Source organism: Chelonoidis abingdonii, chromosome 2, assembly GCF_003597395.2.
Source record: "Chelonoidis abingdonii isolate Lonesome George chromosome 2, CheloAbing_2.0, whole genome shotgun sequence".
In the NCBI taxonomy this organism is placed as follows: Eukaryota; Metazoa; Chordata; order Testudines; family Testudinidae; genus Chelonoidis; species Chelonoidis abingdonii.
In genome coordinates this window covers 301,440,901-301,455,722 of record NC_133770.1, presented here as the reverse complement: position 1 = coordinate 301,455,722, position 14,822 = coordinate 301,440,901, and the positions used below count along the sequence as shown (strand labels likewise).

General features: G+C 52.5%; 1 protein-coding gene across 1 annotated transcript in view; it reads left to right on the top strand.

Moving 5' to 3' along the window:
- MROH1 (maestro heat like repeat family member 1) overlaps positions 1-14,822 on the top strand; it is a 116,614-nt gene that overhangs the window by 41,335 nt on the left and 60,457 nt on the right. Inside the window, exons 14-26 of the mRNA XM_075062045.1 lie at positions 82-192; positions 867-1,011; positions 1,132-1,172; positions 1,900-2,041; positions 3,570-3,622; positions 4,514-4,621; positions 6,811-6,930; positions 7,925-8,047; positions 9,950-10,096; positions 10,319-10,345; positions 12,507-12,629; positions 13,068-13,147; positions 13,690-13,834. Of these exons, the coding sequence (XP_074918146.1) occupies positions 82-192; positions 867-1,011; positions 1,132-1,172; positions 1,900-2,041; positions 3,570-3,622; positions 4,514-4,621; positions 6,811-6,930; positions 7,925-8,047; positions 9,950-10,096; positions 10,319-10,345; positions 12,507-12,629; positions 13,068-13,147; positions 13,690-13,834 (1,365 nt within the window). The remainder of the gene's footprint in view (positions 1-81; positions 193-866; positions 1,012-1,131; positions 1,173-1,899; positions 2,042-3,569; positions 3,623-4,513; positions 4,622-6,810; positions 6,931-7,924; positions 8,048-9,949; positions 10,097-10,318; positions 10,346-12,506; positions 12,630-13,067; positions 13,148-13,689; positions 13,835-14,822) is intronic.

Below are 14,822 nucleotides of genomic sequence, written 5' to 3'. Positions count from 1 at the left end.
TGGAGAGGGAGCAGGCCTCTGTTTCCTGGTCCTGATCACAGCTCTGTTCCTCTCTTAACCTGTGGTCTTGCTCCCTTACAGCAGCCCAGGAAGCAGACGCCGGAAGCTGATGACTTGACTAGCGACAGCGTCCAGAACATCAGCATCAATACACTCTTTCTCATCAGCACCACTGTCGACAGGATGGATGCGGTGAGTCTGCGTAGCTCTGTAGCTCCCTGCCTGGGGCTCAGCTCAGTCGGAAGCCCGTACCACCTGCCTTACCAAGCACGTGAGTTGGGAAGTGCCAGTGCGTTAATGCTCTTGGTAAGAGCTGGCTGGGGATGCTGTTTGTCCTGCACAATCTGCTGTCAGGGTGCTGCAGTCCCAAAGCAGGGCGCAGATCTCCCTGCCCTCTCATCAGAGAAGAGAACAAATCGGCTCTTCACTGAGCTGTTTGACAATCGGAGTCCAGTTGCTCTTTCCTCTAAGCTGAGGGCATCTGGATTTCTAACCTCTGAACAAGGAACCGTCTCAGATGAGTTTGTAAAGTGGTGGAAGATGAGAAGGCCTTGATGTCTGTTAGCGTCCGGGTTCAGAGCAGGTGTACAAGGTGCCAGCCAACTCGAAGGGCTCTGTCTTTCTGAAAAGAGCACTGGTGGCTCCAAGGAGGTGGATGTTCAGTTATTCCTCCACCTTTGATGCCACACGGTGCCCCTCAATGGAAACCCCCCTCCCCTTCCCATCCAGCCAATCCCTGTGGCCCCCTGTTTTTCATGGGGCTATCCGAGTCCTCTCGGCTCAGTTCCTTGGGCAGGGACCTTCTCACACTCCCCCTGTAAAGCACTAATGGTGCTAGACCAACATGAGTGACTTGTTCTCCACAGGTTCTCTGGCCGTATCTCTTGGAGTTTGTGACCCCCATACAGTTTACCGGTGCCCTGACTCCCCTCTGCAGGAGCCTAATGCACTTGGCTACGAAGAAACAAGAGGAGGGAGAGAGTGCCTCCCTCATCCACTACGACACACATGGTTTGTATCGGCAGCTGCTCTCCTGGGCAGACTCTGCCTGCTTCCAACAGAGCTGCTAGTCTTGTGCTCAGGGTCTAGGTAAGCAAGTTTCCCATCTGACACTTGTTTTTGTATTTGTAGCAAACCTGCCATTGCCGTGTGCTCTAATGGCGAGGCTGCTGGTAAGTGAGCTTCAGGCTGCTCTGACTGGGTTCTCTGTGTGCTGAAAGAAGGTGGCATTTTCTTCCCTTGACAGGGTGGGAAGACTAGGCTGAGAATGGGCTGCCGTGGTACTAGTGCCCCCTGACTACCCTGCCCAGGGCATCAGGACCCAGGTGCCCCCAAGCCGGGGATGCTGTAAAAGCCTGGATAATCGTTCCTCTGGGCCTTACTGCTCCTGTGGTCTCTCTAATCTGAGCTGGACATGCTCTGATCCTGGGAGCGGCAGCCTGGTACTTTCTCCTGGTGGAGTTCTCTGCAGTCTGTCCGTCCTTCTATGAGCCAGAGGAAACATTTTCAAAAACATCCTGTTTTCAGAAGTGACTTGGGCATGTGGGATTCCATGTGCCTAAATCACCTATGAAAACAGGACTTGGGAACTCTTGGAAATGTTACCCAGGAGCTTCTTAAAAACCAAGCCCCTCCACTCTTCGATATTGGAAACTTCCTCCCATGGCTCAGGAAACGGGATTTACCCTCATGTCCTTGGCGAAACATCCCATCTCCCCACTGTCAGCTGCATGCTTGGGTCCTGGCTGCTGGTGTTTCTGTGATGGCTAATGCAGTAGCGCTGGGTTGGAGGAGGAGCATGAAGCTGTATTTAACCTTCACATCTTTCTGTAGCCTTCCACTGTGTGTAGGAATTATATACACACCTGTGAATTCACCTTCTGCCCCATTTCCCCCCAGATTGTCTCTTCACAACCCTATTTAGGGGATGGCCGGGGGGCAGCTGCTCTGCGACTGCTAAATGTATTGCACCTGAATATCCATCCCATGCTGGGCGAGCTGTGGAATAAGAAGATTCCCCCCTTAGTAGAGCACTTGGAAGGTAAGGCATTAATGGGGCCATGAGCAAAAGATTCTTCTTTTGAGGCCTGCGATATCTAAAGGCTGCTGCTGCACTCGGATACTGTGGGAACGGGCAGCAGTCTGGAACTACTCAGCATTAAACTGTGCCTATTCAAACATGAAGGGGCCACGCAGATCACTATAAGCAACGCACAAGCTGCTCCTGCTGGCTGTCTCCTGCCTCTAACAGCAGCTTCCAGAAGGCAGCCCTCCTGCCTGGTCACGCAGGGCTGGCTTACGGTGCTGTGTCCCGGACAAGCCTGCCTTCAGAATCAGGAACCAGCCACACTTTGAAGCCTGTGGAGCTTTGAGGAACAAAATCTAGAAAACTGCAGAAGAGAAACACTTGGCCAATTAAGGGTACACATCCTCTGATCCCTGCTGTTCCTGCAAGGCCAAGGCAGGGGAGTGTAGCCAGGATTCTGCAGTTCAGCCCATGGTGTCAGTTGCTACCTTTTAACACGGTGCTGCAAACTCTTGTCTCCTTTCTTTGGCAGGAGCACTGCGTGCTGGGAACAATGTGCAGGCCATGCCTGTGTTAGTGATGCCCTCTCATGCAGTTTGGGTGTCGCCCTGACACTCCTGATTGCATGCAGCCTTCATGTTGGCCACCCTAATGTGAAGATGTGGCCTCCTGTGGGGCTTTGCATTCCTGCATTTAGCTAATCTTTCCACTTACATAATGACTGTGCTGGGTCAGACCAAAGGTCCATGCAGCCCTGTGTCCTGTCTGCCGACAGTGGCCAATGCCAGGTGCCCCAGAGGGAATGAACAGAACAGGGAATCATCAAGTGACTCATCCCCTGTCGTCCATTCCCAGCTTCTGGCAAACAGAGGCAAGGGACACTTCACGAGAAGTAGAAGTACTGAGATTATTTCACTGGGGTAGGGGCAGTGTGACCTGCCATTCCAAAAAGCGCAGAGGTTCTTTGGTGAAAGTTCACATTCTTTGCAAGTTCTTCAGTTGGCCCCTTATTAAATGCCCATTGTTGTTGCTGCTGTAACTGATAACTGGACTCCATTGATGTCTCCCAAAATATTGCGTTTAAACTGATTTAAATAAAAGGTAGCTGGGTTCCTGTCCACACTGCATTCATAGAATTATAGAACTGGCAGGACCTCAAGGTCATCTCGTCCAGCCCCCTGCCCTCATAGCAGGACCAAATATTTAGACCATCCCTGACAGGTGTTTAAGAGCAGGTTGGACAATTTCCAATACTGGAGATTCCACAACCTCCCTGGGCAATTTATTCCAGTGCTTAACCACCCTGACAGGTAGGAAGTTTTTCCTAATGTCCAACCTAAACCGCCCTTGCTGCAATTTAAGCCCATTGCTGCTTGTGCTATCCACACACTTGCCTTGTTCCGAGAACTAGTAACTTGTCTGTTGCTGTGTTTGGAGCATTTGCTCTGCGATCCCCAGGAGAGCCTGTTCTGCCTGCTGCACTCTGGGCTTTGTGGGGTGCTGATCTGAAACCAGCACACACATGGTTTGGTTTTTCTTATAGCAAACACGGAGAAATCCCTGTCCCCAAAGGAGTGGGAAGACAAACTGCTTTTGGTAAGAATGTTCAAAGGAGTGTAAGAGCTGGTACTGTTTAATGGGGTGTGTTTGTATGTGCATACATGGGGGAGAGAGGGGTTGGGGGAGCACTTGGAGACCCTGTGTCCACTCATGAGGCCGTTGTGCCGCCTCAGAGGGTTTGTGTGGCAGAGGGAGCTGTGTGCAGAGGCACAGCCGTGTGCCAGGCTGTGGGCCTGGAACCCAGAACTCTGCTCCCGCTCTGAGGTGATTATGTGTCCTCAGTCACCCTTGACTGCTCTGAAGAGACATCTCTGGGTTCTCATCTCGGACAGATGACGGGGCTCAGGTGAGCATAGCTGCTGATGGGTGCAGGCAGGGCCTGGTAGGGAAAGTACGCAACAGTTTCATCTCCAGGTTTACTGGCTGGCAGAGGGCACGAATCCCAGAACAGCGTGTGCACAGGAGATTGTTAAAGTTTAAAATAAGGCCTGGCACAATCAAGGAACTCCTGCAGGGGTTCCTCCCGCTCCTGGGAAGAGGCAGCGCACGGTTCTCTGGGAAGAATCCTCCTCAGTCAGACTCATTCCAAGGAGCACCAGCATTTGTGCTGAGAGCTGGAAGGAAAGAGCTGAGAGGCAGGGCAGAGTTAGCAGGTTTGGCCTTGGACAATGACAGTCACTAACCTCTGGGGCCCTGCCTCCTCTGGCACAGAGAAGCCTGTATGCGCCCCGGTGCTCTGAACGGTGCCTGCCGGGAGCCGCCACCGCAGGGTGTGTTTGAATTCAGACACTCAAAGCACTGAGCTTTCAAAGAGAGGCTTAGACACGCCCAGCACTTGGGCAGGGGATGGCTGCACATGGCCCTCTCTTCTCGCACACCGTGAGACTCTGAATAGAAATCAGTTCTCTCCATTTCTTTCACCTGCAGTTCCTCCGGGAGACTCTGACGGCGATTTCTGACAACACCTGGATTTCTCAGTTCAGCGCGGAAATGTGCAAGCAGCTGAATAGCTACAACTGCTTTCCCTCTGAGAAGGTCTGTCGTCGTTTTCCTGGGCTTGTATCCCTGGGGAGGCGACTGGGGGGTGCAGGGGCCGGGTGCTGTGGCATTCAGAGGGAAGCATCTGCTCTCAGCCAGGCCCAGCTGGAGGTGATGGGGAAGCTTGGGGCTGATCTTGGTCAGCTGAGGCATACAGCAGACGACTTGGATTCTAGGTGCCATTTGGAAGAAGTGGCGGTAGCGGTGTCACCAGAGGCGGCGCCCAACGAAGCACAGCCGTGAAGGGGGTTTGGGCCGCTGAGTTAACGAATTGCCCAACAGTTCAGTTACTCTAGTTGTGGTGAATTGGCCCATGTTTGCGTGAGGCAGCCAGGGAGGAGTGGGTGGCTTTGGGGATCTTTTGGAGAAGAACGGAGCAGGATTTAGGGTCTGTCTCAGTAAGGGGTTGAGGGTCACCAAGGCTATGGGCCTCCAGGGCAGCAAAGAGCACAAAGGGTGAGGGCTTGGGACAGAAATGACGTTCGACCCAGCTGCGGTGGGAGGAGAGGGGTGCAGGGACTGACTTGAGTCTCCTGCATACATGTGGTAGCTGGAGCCTAGAGCTGCCGAGGGGTGTTAGTGAATTGCAACAGTTATCTCTGCTGTGGTACTCGAGTGCTGAAGCAGGGCTGGCTGTTTGGCGTTTTCCAGAGCTCTGTGTGCACAGGCCCATCCCCCTAAGAGCAGCCGGCAGGCAGGCCTGGGTTAGAGCGTGGCTGAGTGGGTAGACATGCCATGGGCTGGATACAATGATAACAGCTGGTTCTAGCATCTGAATGGTTGAGCTAAAAACTTAACTTGGTGCTTCCCTGCTGTGGCCTAAGCTAGCTGCTGCTTCTTTTATTGACTGACCCCTACCCTGCAATTCCGTCCCTTCCTGCGCCGATGTATCCTGGTGTCATGATATATTTCCCCAATTTGAACCTTAGAGTCCAAAAGATGGGGTACCAGCATGAATTCCTCTAAGCTTAATTATCAGCTTAGATCTGATAAGCTGCCACCACCCAAAAGTATAGTGTTTTGGGGCACTCTGGTCCCCCCAAAAACCTTCCCTGGGGACCCCAAGACCCGAATTCCTTGAGTCTCACAACAAGGGGAATAAACTATTTCCCTTCCCCCTCCTTTTTTCCTCCGAGATTTTTCCCGCCCTGGGTACACTAGGAGATCACCGTGATTCAAACTCCTTGAATCACAACACAGAGAAATCAGGTTTTTTTCTCCCCCTTCTCTCCCGCTCCCAGGCTTTTCCTCCCTGGGTTATCCTGGAGAGAGAGACAGATTCAAGCTCCGTGAATCTAAAACACAGAGGAAATTCACTTTTCCTCCCCCACTCCTCCTCCTTCCCTTCTCCCACCACTTCCCTGGTGAGTGCAGACTCAGTTTCTTTGAGCCTTAACAAGGGGAAAAAATTAACCAGGTCTTAAAGAGAAAAACGTTTAATAAAAGAAAGAAAGAGTAAAGATAATCACAGTAAATTCAAAATGGAATATTACAGGGTCTTTCAGCTTATAGGCACTAGAGAAAAGTCCCCCCCACCCCCTGCCAGCACAAATACCAATCAAAATCCGTCCTGCAAAATACACATTTGCAAATCCAGAAAACAATCAAAAGACTATAACCGCCTTTTCTAGTTAATACTCACTATTCTGAATATATAAGAGACTGTAGCAGAGAGATTGGCAAGAAACTTGGTTGCACGTCTGGTCCCTTTCAGGACCCAGAGAGAACAACGCGAAACCCAAAAAACACAAACAAAGGCTTTCCTCCACCGAGATTTGAAAGTATCTTGTCTCCTGATTGGTCCTCTGCTCAGCTGTTGCAGGTCACTGTTTGTTAACCCTTTACAGGTGAAAGAGACATTAACCCTTAGCTATCTGTTTATGACACCTGGGTTCTTGTGTCCTGGTGCATTGTCACTGTGCAGGGCCACATCCTGTCCTCCCCTTGTGCCTGTGAATGCTCCATTGCAAGAGGGAAACTTCGGCCAGTTGGAGTCTCGGGTGCTGAGAGGGGTTAGATCGATGTGTGCACTTGGGCTGTACTGTCAATACGTGGTCTCCTGTGCCGTGGCTTGCGTTGCAGGGTAGCTGGAAGCTAAGGGGAAGGCCGTGGGTGATATCTACTCTCCTGAGGGCTCTGCTGATGTGTTGGTTCCATGGGACACAATGTTCCTCCTTGTCTTCCAGAACTTCCTGTATAAGTGCATTGGGACGGCTCTGGGGGTCTGTTCAAACAAGGATGTGGTGCAAAAGCAGCTTCAAGAGCTGCTTGAAACAGCCAGGTACCAGGAGGAAGCAGAAAGGGAGGTGAGCCAGCATGTAGGCCAGCACCACCGTGCCCTCCAGTGAGAAGGGGCTTTCCCGCTACATGCCCGGCCTCCCTTTGCGTGTCGCACACCCACTGAATGACAAACCAGTGCAGGCTCCAGCCCTTTTATAACTAGCTTATTCCACCTCTTCATGTCTCCCTCTGGGTTTGGCTCAAGCCTCAGTGGCCAGGCAGAGGTGGCCTGGAGATAAAGCTGCTTCCTACCCTTTCCCCAGCGCCACACTAATGATCCCTGCTTCGCTCCTGGCCTTGTTTGAGACCTAAACCGGTCTCCCTACCCACTCCAGCTAGCGTCTGGGCGGGAGCGGGGCTTGCCAGAAGCTGTTAGGAACAGACTGGCTCAGTACAGGGGGCTCCGAAGAATATGCTGTACTGCAGGAAGAGGTTGGACTCCCAGGAGGTGTGCTGTGTGGGTCAGTCAGAGGAACACCTTAAACCATGTTAGCACTTGGCTGCTAGACGTGCAGTGTTCTGGGTGAGAGAGGAAAGGAGCCCTCGGGTGCCTGCCTCTGGTGGTCTTTCTTTCCCGGGATTGATTTCCCCTGCTGATTACATGGACTCCCTGAAGTTCCCCTGCGTTGTCACCTGGGTACAGGATTCTCTGTCATTAGCGTAAGCTGCCAGGTAGTGTTACTTTGCACTGTTCCATGCATCTGGGGTGAATGTTACCCCGGCATCTAGTCATGTTTAGAGGCAACACAGATGTAAGTTAACGGTGACTGCCTTTGATCCAGATCATGCTCAGTTCCAGGAAGGGCCAGTTTTAATAACAGTTTCTGGAGTTTCAGCCCAACTTGCAAGCTGCAACCCCATATAAAGACCTCTCTGAGCTGCTGCTCCGTGGAGAGCGTGAGCTGCCAGGCCCCCATCAGCTGAGCACGGTTTGAAAGCCTGGTGTTAAACCACCAAGAATTGGGTTTTGAACAGGCCAGTCAGGGCTGGTGAATTAATAGCTCTCTCCCCATCCTCCAGGGACTTGCCTCTGGCTTTGGGATCTGTGCAATAAACCACCTGGACGAAACCCTGGCCAAGCTAGAAGACTTCGTCAAATCCGACGTCTTCAAAAAATCAGTGGGTCTGTTCAGTATCTTCAAGGTAAAAGGGCCAAGTAATCTGGAGTGGGGCAGTGGGGGTAGGTGCTTCTAGAGCCCCGTCACAGTCCGATCTCAGCACCTGAGCAGCTGTTCTCACTCAGCTGCCCAGTCCCCGGGGCTCTCACAGGAGTGTCGCTGACCTCAGGGAGGAGCAGAGAATTGGGAACTGGGACCTCCTATGAACTCCAGTCCCAGCCCTGCCTTTTCCTTGCTGGGAGGCCTTGGAGAAGCCACAACTTCAGTTTCTGCATCTGCCAAATAAGGAGTCTTGTGGGAGGTGGAGGATGGGTGGTGAATAACACCAGTGTGTTACCTGTTCAGAGCAGGGTGTGGGCCCTAGCCTCGCACGTCCCCGGGGGGGAGCGGGCGGGGGGTTGACTAGATAGTGCACAAGAGCTGGCAGCCAGAGCCTGCCCTCAAATGCATCTGCACTGTCCCTGTCTGAGTCGGAATCTGATGCCCAGGGACAAAGCCCTGGCTGGGATGATTTACTTGGGGATTGGTCCTGCTTTGAGCAGGGGGTTAGACTAGATACCTCCTGAGGTCCCTTCCACCCCTGCTATTCTGATTCTGTGTAACTTGTCCAGGGGCATCCAGTGTGCAGAGTGGACTTGGCCTGGGCTTGTCCCCCTTAACACACATTAACCAGACCTTGACAAGTCCTGAGCATTGTGGAGGCTACTGATGGAGGGTGACAGAATAGCCTCCTGCCCTCACCCCCACTATGCTTTGTGCACCTTGGACCCAAATCCAGCACCCTTCACACGCGACAGACAGACCTAGGCTAGGGGAAAATCGTCTGATTTTGGCCAAAGACGCACACAGCGTAATGGGGGTGAGGTTGGGGGAGGAACCTGTCTCAAGTCAGGAGGGCTGTGTCCTGGCCAAGCCGCTCTGCAGAGCCACGGAAGCTCCTCCACTCGTAAAGAGCAGCCTGTGAAGGGTTACTGCTCTTCCCGCTGGGGAGGGAGGGACTTGCAGTGTTTTCACTCCAGGGGCCCAGGTGTGCTGGGGGGTCGGCCCTCCAAGGTTACTCTGCACTGACCCTCTCTAGAACAGTGACTCTCCGGACCATCACCCCAGCCCCCCTTATTCTTCAGCGAAACCTCTTGAGAAAGGAGCCCCTAGGAAACAAACCAGTCTGAGAACTGCCGCTTCAGATCATTGACTCAGCCCACTCTGGCAAACCCAGAATTTGCACTTTTGGGAGGGAAGTAGATTGCTCTCCATGGAGTGACCGACATACCCACCTGTGGCAGGCTATCGGTGTGTGCCACCTCATGGCAGTCACCAGAAACTACAGCTGTCAAGTATTTATCTTGTGTGTAACAGCTGAGCAAAGTGAGGGCAGTACATGGCAGAGGTGTTAGCAAAGGAAGCCGGAGACTCGCTTTCTGGTTTGGTATGGGGCATGTGACGTGTCTACAGCTGGAAAGAATTCTCTGGCTAACCCACCCTGCTGCCGGTAATTCTAATGCCCAGAACCCAGACTCTCAGACAGCCAGTCTCTCTCACATGGATACTCTTAGGTCGAGTTCACGTGCTCTGCAGACTGGTGGCTTTTTAGCATCAGTCCATTGGTGGCCCTCCAAAGGATGGTGCTGGAAGCAGGGTCTAGGGGCTGCCACAGAGCTCTCTTGGCCCATGTCTTATTAAAATCACATTGCTCCGGCAAAGGGGTGTAAATGACTTGGTAATGACATCTGCGGGAGAGCTGCAAACAGCAGCATGGGCCAGAAACGAATACAGAGGGGACCAGGAGTATCTGAGCCCCCCTCTCTGGGGGGAGGTCCCATCCTGGGGGCACGTACAGACAGACTGGCCTGTAGGGACCAGTCCTGCCTTGTCATGGAGATGGACTGGGTGGACCAACAGGTCACTTCTTTCCTATTTCTCGTCTCAGGACCGCAGCGATAACGAAGCGGAGAAGATAAAGAGCACCCTGATCTTGTGCTATGGCTACGTAGCTAGGTATGCCCCTAAAGAGCTCGTGCTGTCCAGAATCGAAGCCGACATTCTCAGGAACGTCTTCCAGTACTTTGACACCAGGGTAGGTTGTTCGAATGTCCCCTGCACAGGGAGGAAGCAGCTGACTGGTGACCTGCCCATGTGCGTTTGAACGAGTGAGAGCAGCCTAGTGGTATGCAAATGCTGCATCTGAAAGGGCCCGGGCCAACCCCTGGATGGGCTCGTGCCATGTCTTGGGAGGAAGCCGTTCACGTCAGTGTTCGCTAACATCACTAACATGTTTTTTTTTTTTTTACTTGTTCAGGTTCTGGGAATAAAGGTAGAAACCAAGGTACAGTGTGAGGCATTAAATCTGACCTACTCTCTGCTCTGCCTGCCTGTCTCTGTCTCTCCGTTTGATCACTCTAGAGAGGAGACTAGTAGCTTCCTAAACACGAGTGCTTGTGATTGGGGTCTCCATGCCGTGCTTAGCAGGGAAGTCTGGCATCGAGGAGGAATGAGACCATCACAGGGCTGAACAGCAGAGTCCCCCTGTGCCCGAGTGCTTGTGCTGAGCTGCCGAGAGCCTGAAGCAGGATTCTGGTCTGGAAGAGACTAAAACTGCCCCCCGCGCTCTCTAGGTCAGCTGGCTGTAGTCACTGAAGTCTGCTTCTGCACAGTCAGCAGGAGGGAGCTGGGGTCCCTTCCTTGCTTTGTGTGCCACCAGCAGGGTTCCTGTGGCACAGGGTTACTGTGCAAACTCGCTGAAAGCTACCGGGCTCATAGGTGTCCTGGGCAGCCTCCTTTGCCTTGCAGAACCTCTCTGGTGGCTGCATGAAAAGGAGACACCCCAGCTTGACTCTCAGATCCCAGGCAGTGTTGATGGGTCTGTCAGTCTTGTGTGTTCAAATTGTGCATGTGCTGCAGAAACTAGAGAATAACCCAGAGCCCATTTGCCGCATTTCACAGCACAGTCACTCCTTAGACCTCGGTGTGCGTTTCTTCCCCACCCCAGCTCCTTTGAGCAGCACTGACATGCAGTCAACCTTCCCCCCGCCCCGTGCCTTGTGGGCCTGTAACTAGGGGAAGCTTAATGACCCCAAGGTCTAGCCACAGTTCACAGCTCGACTAAAAGTCCCTAACCACCCAGAACAGGCGTTCAGTGGCCAGACACCCAGGTCACTATCTGGAGAGGGCAGCTGCACTCTGCTACTATCAAAGACTGAAGAACAAAAACATAGCATTTGTCAGGCTCAAGTTAAAATGTCAGGCCAGAGTACCTCCTTCTGCAGACTCACTAATGTATTTTCCTTCTGATTTCTTGTTGGCACTAACCCCTTCTGTACCACAGCTTTCTGGGCATGCTCTGAACGGTCGGGATGCTCACTGACAAGCACGCTGGTGGCTCCATAGGGTCCCCAGTGAAGGGTGGGTGCTAGGACGGTGCCTTCATTTGGGGAACTGTGGCACTGTCTCAACTTGCATGTACCTTGGAGGAGAACCAGGCTGTAGTACTTGTTATCCCATGTCTGGGATCTAAAGGATCAGGGCCCTCTAGATCAATACCTGTGGCAGTCCCTTTATGGTGCTGTAAGGGATGATCTGCTGTTTTGTGGGGTGACTGGCGAAGCCACTGGCAGTGTGAGGAACGTTCCATGTGCCTGGGGGTTAGCATGGCTCTTTACAGCAGAGTATGTAGAAATGGACAGGGACACTTTGTCTGCTGGTGAGGAGTGCGTCTCAGCCCTGCTGCTGGATAGCTCCATGCTATTTCCTTTGGGGGCTCTGAGGCCTGGTCCAAAATTCAGATTCCTGAGTTCTTCATTAAAAACACTGGGCTTAGAGCAAGCCTCCCTTTAAAGTGGCAGCTTCTGTGCTCTGAATCTCCAGCACGTGCACCTTGTCCTTGGGTGCCACTTCACCAGGTGGGAGATGCAAGGCGTCTCTTGGGACACACTGGCTGGGTGGAGGGTGCGTTCGGATCAGGAGATTGCTAGCTCGAAAGCTCTCGGGGGCTGGGATGCTTGTTACTGAGGGGATGTCCATGCTACAGTGCCAGCACTGCTGCTGTGCCACTCTAGCAGCATTGTGTAGACGCTTCCTAAGCCGACAGGAGAGCCCTTCGGTCGATGTAGGTAGTCTGCCCCCAACAGGCGGAAGCCAGGCTGACAGAAGAATCCTTTTGTCAACCTTGCCACAGCTACACCTAAAACGAAGTTGACCTAAGTATTGTTCTGAGAGTACTAAATCTTTCCCAGGACTGAGTGATGTCGTAGATCGATCTGAATTTTAGGTGTAGACCAGCTTCCGCGGCTGTAGCCTGGACGAGAAGCAGAGCTGGGAACCCCCACCGGGACAACAGGAATAGAGGCAGGCGAGGAAAGAGCCGCTGTGTTCACCTTTTGAGGGGTAGCTGAGCCTGCCAGCCCAGTGCACCCCAGTCAGGGTGTGGGGTAGATATACCTGGCCTAGGACCTGCACCTCACTGCTTGTCCTGCAATCTTTGCCCTCAGGATTTGACGCTGAAGCTGTGCCTCATTCGGAGCATTTCCATGATCAGCCAGGCCATTTCTGACAGTGCGCAGTCCGATGCTTTCGTCTTCTCCCGCAAAGCAGAGCTCTTAGCTCAGATGCTGGTAAGAGAAAATTCTGGGCTGCTTCTCTTGAGGGCTAGGTCCTGACTAGGGGGCTGGGTTAGAGGGACACGATTCTGGGGAGAGGTTCTTGGGTGTCTGTCCCTTTTCCCAGGGGCCAGGGAGGGAGTTAGTGCAGACTGGGAACAGACATGTAGAGACTGGAAGTGGAGGATGGTCGCATGGTTTGCTGACAGTATCAAATGAGTGGATGGGAAAGAGGTGTGGTGACTGTCTGGGTTCAGTGGTCTCCAGTGTGCGGATGTTGGCTCGGAACTGGGAAGGAAGGGTTCATGGCTGTTCTGTAGAAGTGGAGTTGTTCCAGGACCTTGTGTGGCCTGTGATCTGGGTCCAAATGTTTGTGGTCTCCTCAGGACAAGCTGCCTTTGAGAGGGTACTGAGTGCTGGATTTCTGCTAAACTCTCTCCCTTTGCATGCTAGGAGTTTATCAAAACAGAACCACTGGATTTGCTGAGAACTCCTATTCGCCAGAGAGCCATGATCTCCTGCACATACCTGGTGTATCCTTTCTCTGTACTCTCACCTCTGTGGAAATAATGAGAAACCACCTACCAAGGCAGCTTGAGCTGCTGTCTCGTGTGAGTGGTATGAAAACCGTGTACAATCTGCAGTGCCTTCCCAGCATGTGTGCCCACCCCAGGAATTTGGATCGAGACAGTCTTTGCAGAAAACTTCTAGCTAGTGTCCATCCCCACCGCTGCTCCCCACCTGTGTTACGAGCTTGCCAATAACCCTCTGTCTTGATGTTGTTGCTCAGGCTCTGCACTAAAATCTCTTCATCCAAAGTAGAAAGCCAAGGGCCTCACTCTTGGTTTTAAATTCTGCGAGAGAGAGAGAGAGCTTGTTTCTGAGCTAGAGTTTAAAATCCTGCAGCACATCACTGCTCCTGACCCAGATATGGGGAACAGCTCTGCCATTGGCTAAGCAGCTATGTCAGCAAGACGGCAAATTAAAACGCTTCCTATTGGCTGACGGGTGTGGAGCAGCTCTGTTTAGAGAACTGCATGTAGCTGCTCACTTGCACCCTTAACTCATTGGTCAGCATACTGGAGCCTCCACTTAGTGAGCCTGACCACGTCGAACTGATTGATACCTGCCTGAGCAGTGTACTGGCCCTTCCTCCACTGGATGTCCTGAAGGAAAGAGATGGGCACGTGCCAGATGCCTTGCATAAGGAGGTAGAGAATTGAACTGCTAGTGGGCTGAGGTGGGACGGGAGCTGTCTGAGCTAGATAGTCTGCATGGTGCTTGGAGCCTGTTCTGGCAGAGCACCGATGGGATGCAGAGCTGGTGTTCGGCAGGCGTGTCTGTTCTCAACGCTGTTCTTCAGATGTTGCTAGTCACTGACCTCAGTTGGACTGGAACTAACAGTGGTGGAAAGTTGTGCGTGCCGGGCCAGTCCCATGAGCCACATCGTTCTTTGTCAGCGGTTCCTTTCCAGTGCAGGTGGGCACCGTGTGTCATACGGGCATCACTTCTCCTTCGCTCAACCAGTGCAACACCTGTTGGGGAAACCTGACCCGTAAACACCTGCTCACAAAACATGAGGAGGAAAACACTGATAAGCCTCCAAAAATTCCACGTGTATAATACCACATTCCCAGAGTCAAATCAGAACAATCCAGGCACCTGGAAAACTGGCCATTTGGTGGAAAAAGAGTCTTGCCCTGAGCGTCCTTTGGAAGCCCCTAGGGCTGAAATGATGGGGTTTTGTTGGAAGATCTACGTATGGCTGAGCTGTAATAAATAACAGCTTGGTTATTCGCCACCCAACCATTGTAGCATGTGGCTAAAGAGTAGCCCCTAAAGGTCTGTACTGCACTTACAGAGAAGCTTTCACATGAACTGCAAAGCAGAAATTGAAGCCGTATCTCTGGGCTTGTCCTGTTAACCAGAGGTCGGGGCAGGGTCATGGTATAATTCCCAAATTTGAACCTTAGCGTCCAAAATATGGGTACCAGCATGAATCCTCTAAGCTTAATTACTAGCTTAGATCCTGTAGTGCTGCCACCAATCAAGACTTAGGGGAGAGCCCCTGATAAGCTCTGGTCTCCCCCAAAAACCTTCCCTGGGGACCCCAAGACTCAGATTCCTTGAGTCTCACAACAAAGGGGAATAAACCATTCCCTTCCCCCTCCCCTCTTCCTCCCAGATTCTTCCCACCCTGGGTTCACT